Genomic DNA, 3,410 nt, shown 5'->3' on the forward strand with positions numbered 1-3,410 from the left:
ATTTTACATTCTGTCCATCTTGAACTGGTTCAAGATTTATCGAACAAGTTCAACTTGAACTGGTTCAAAATTTATCGAACAGGTTCAACTTTAGCAGAGTGGCGATTTTAGAGTCTGTCCATCTTGAACCGGTTCAAGATTTATCGAACAGGTTCAAGACGTCCTGGTACTATTCTAACTTTAGTTTCCTTCTTCTGAATGTTTCCTTTTTTATCCCAACTTCCTTCTAAGTCCTATGCACAAAATTTATCATATTTTCTAAGGGATTAAGGCTTTCAAAACTCTATATAAACCATGTCATATACATTGGTTTATTCATGGCTTTAGAAAAAACCAATTCTATATTTTGAGAAAGCCTTCTAGAGAGAGAAAATCCAGAAAATTAAATCTGATTATTCTGAATTTATTTATGAGAGCATACACATATATATTCATGAGTGATTTAGTGGTGTTATTCTCTATCTCATCGGAATCGGAGCTATACTGAAGATTCAGATATTCCAGATGAGAAGCAGGATTTAATTCTTCTACAATCGAGTTCAGATCTTGAAGAACAAAAGTAAGCGCAATCACACTTTGAAATGGTTGGAGCATTTGAGGAGTGTTGTCTAATCTACCTGTTACTCTTCTACAAATATTAAGTGTAAGTCTTAGATCAAGTTGCTGTTGGACGGGGAGTCGCAAAGCCAGAGGATCATCAGCGGTTGGTGTGGTGCAGAACGATAGGGTGTGAGCCAGAATCAAAGTTCGGTGTACTTTGCTTCAAACATAGTGGATTGGTTTACTTTAGACTACATAGTTCACGAGGTTTTTCCCATAACAGTTGACGAACTTTATCAACTAGGGTTTCCTCGCTAAAAATCCTGGTGCAATCTCTCTAACTCTAACTTGCTCTACTTTTCATATATTTGTGATTATGGATGTTTAAATTGGTCATATAATTTAATCAATCATAAATTGTGCAAGTTAACCTAATAATCAGATCTAAGTCATAAAGGAGTTAATCATAATTGAAATCAACTAACAGTTTCCGCATCCTGCGTAACTCTTGTTTCACAATATATATATGTGTGTACATAGCCCATTATATAGGGTCGAACCATTGGTCCAGAACAATACAAGGCTAACTGGCTAAATATGCATTTAGCCAATACAAAATAACCCAAACACCTTACGTAAAACTCAGCATGGGCAACAAGTGTACAAAATAACCCAACCCAAAATTGGCTACAAATCACTCAGCCCAAATTTGGTTCACTTTGATAATTATTAGCTGGGATTAATGTTGAACTTGTAGGCATGTAAATGAATCAATTCACTTTACCTGTTAATTGATCGAATTTCCTTGAGCTTTGTCAATATCTCTCCACTAGCCTGCTCAAGCTTATTATTTTGCATTCTTATTTATCATTTTATGAAGTCAAAGTCATAATATTTTGAAGAATTAATCAAAAATGTTGACGTCAACATGAAAAACAATGTTCATTTACTGAAACTATCTTTACTTTTTTCATGTACCACTATTGTGTACAGTGGTACCAATTTTGTGCAAATAATTAAATAAGTACCACTTTTGTGCACGAAAGTACTATTTTTGGTGAAGACCATGCCATCAAATTTGTCTGCACAAAAAATAAAAACAAAAACAAAAAAAAAGAAAGAAAGAAAGAAAGTGATACCTTTGTGTACAAAATGGGTACTTGGAAATAGTAAGGGTAGTTTGAGCTAATGAACAATGATTTTTTATATCACGTCAGCATTTTGATCAACTACATTTTTCCGAAATATCATGACTTTGACTCTATGAAATGGTAAATAAAGATCCAGAACTCTATATATGCATAATAATTATAAATTCACTTCAATATATGTATTGCAAACTGCCCTAGAGCTTTTTTTAAGTGCTAGTTAGTGAGCAGGTATTTGGTATGTCTGGTGTACCGTGTACCGGGCACATCACAACTGTCAATATTGTACACACGCAGGAACAGACGGCTACGATGTGCCTGGTGCACTGGACACACCGTAATTTTTTTTTTCGAATTTTAAAACACACCGTAAATATTCTCCTGGTTAGTAAGCCAAAAACCTGAAATTAACAAAAATTTGTGACTCCAAGAAGTATAGCAGCATTTCTAGCAAGCATAATTAATTAATCAACTATTTTTACTTACATGCACAAGAGTGATACTTGGAAATAGTAAGGATACTTTGGACTAATGAACAACATTTTTTCTTGTTCACATTAACCGATCAACTTCATTTTTTCAAAACATTCTAATTTTTACTCCATAAAAGAATAAATAAAGATCCAAAATTCTATATATACATAATCATTATAAATTTCACTTTAATGAATTGCAAATTGCCCTATAACTTTTCTTAAGTGCTGATTAGTTTGGGTGCACCGGTCATTCACAACTATTCGTATTGTACACGCACGTGAATGGATAGTTACGATATGCCCGGTGTGCCCTTATATATTTTCTTACTTAGTAAGCCAAATACCTCAAATCTAATGAAACTTTCGTGATTCCAAGAAGTATATAAGTATTTCTAGCTAGCATAATTAATTAATCAACTTATCTAGCTTCCTTTTAAGTAATTAATTAGGTAGTAAAGTCGATTGGTAGCCAGTGGCAAATGATGAAGCTTGGCCAACCTAGGGGAATTGCAAATGGAGGAACTGGCGTGGGGCCTAATGACGAGCAGCAACACATACAGCTTCTTGTGGGTAGTCAGAGCTTCCGAAGAGAGTAAGCTTCGGAGCAATTTCAAGAACGCATTGGATTCGAAAGGTCTGGTCGTGAATTGGTGTCCTCAACTGGAAGTTCTGGCTCATCAGGTCGTGGGGTGTTTCGTAACTCACTGTGGATGGAACTCAACACTCGAGGCCTTGAGCTTGGGAGTGCCGATGGTGGTGATGCCACAGTGGACGGATCCAACGACTAATGCGAAATGTATTGTGGACTTATGGAATGTAGGGGTGAGGGTCAGGGTCGACAGTGAGAAGGGAGTTGTCAGCAGAGACGAGATTGAGTTGTGTGCAAGACAAGTCATAGAGGGAGAGAGAGGGAATGAGCTTGGAAACAATGCTGTTAGGTGGAAGGAATTGGCTAAAGAGGCTGTCGATGAAGGTGGAAGCTCCGATAACGACATTGAGGAAATTTGTTTCAAAATTAGTATGCACGTAACATGATCAGTATAATAATGATAAATAGTAAGAAAGTATCCGATAAAATTAGAGTAGGGAATAACATTATAGTGACATAATTAACATAATAATATCATCATTATGTCATCTCTTATTTACATAAATTTAGTCAGATGTGTCCGATATATATATATATATATATATATATATATGGATATTGATTCTCTCTCTCTAAACTTGCTTCAACAATGATTTC

At 35.4% G+C, this 3,410-nt stretch overlaps 1 protein-coding gene across 1 annotated transcript; it reads left to right on the plus strand.

The window, feature by feature from the left end:
- Positions 1–2,656: 2,656 nt before the first annotated feature.
- On the plus strand, positions 2,657–3,199 carry LOC132270444 (UDP glycosyltransferase 9-like). Its single transcript, XM_059771625.1, has one exon. It carries the CDS (start codon positions 2,678–2,680, stop codon positions 3,197–3,199), a length of 522 nt encoding a protein of 173 aa, XP_059627608.1. The 5' UTR covers positions 2,657–2,677.
- Positions 3,200–3,410: the final 211 nt, after the last annotated feature.

This window comes from Cornus florida, unplaced genomic scaffold (genome assembly GCF_030987335.1).
Source record: "Cornus florida cultivar Cherokee Brave unplaced genomic scaffold, ASM3098733v1 CherokeeBrave_3.0.0_Hap2_Chr08, whole genome shotgun sequence".
Classification (NCBI taxonomy): Eukaryota; Viridiplantae; Streptophyta; class Magnoliopsida; order Cornales; family Cornaceae; genus Cornus; species Cornus florida.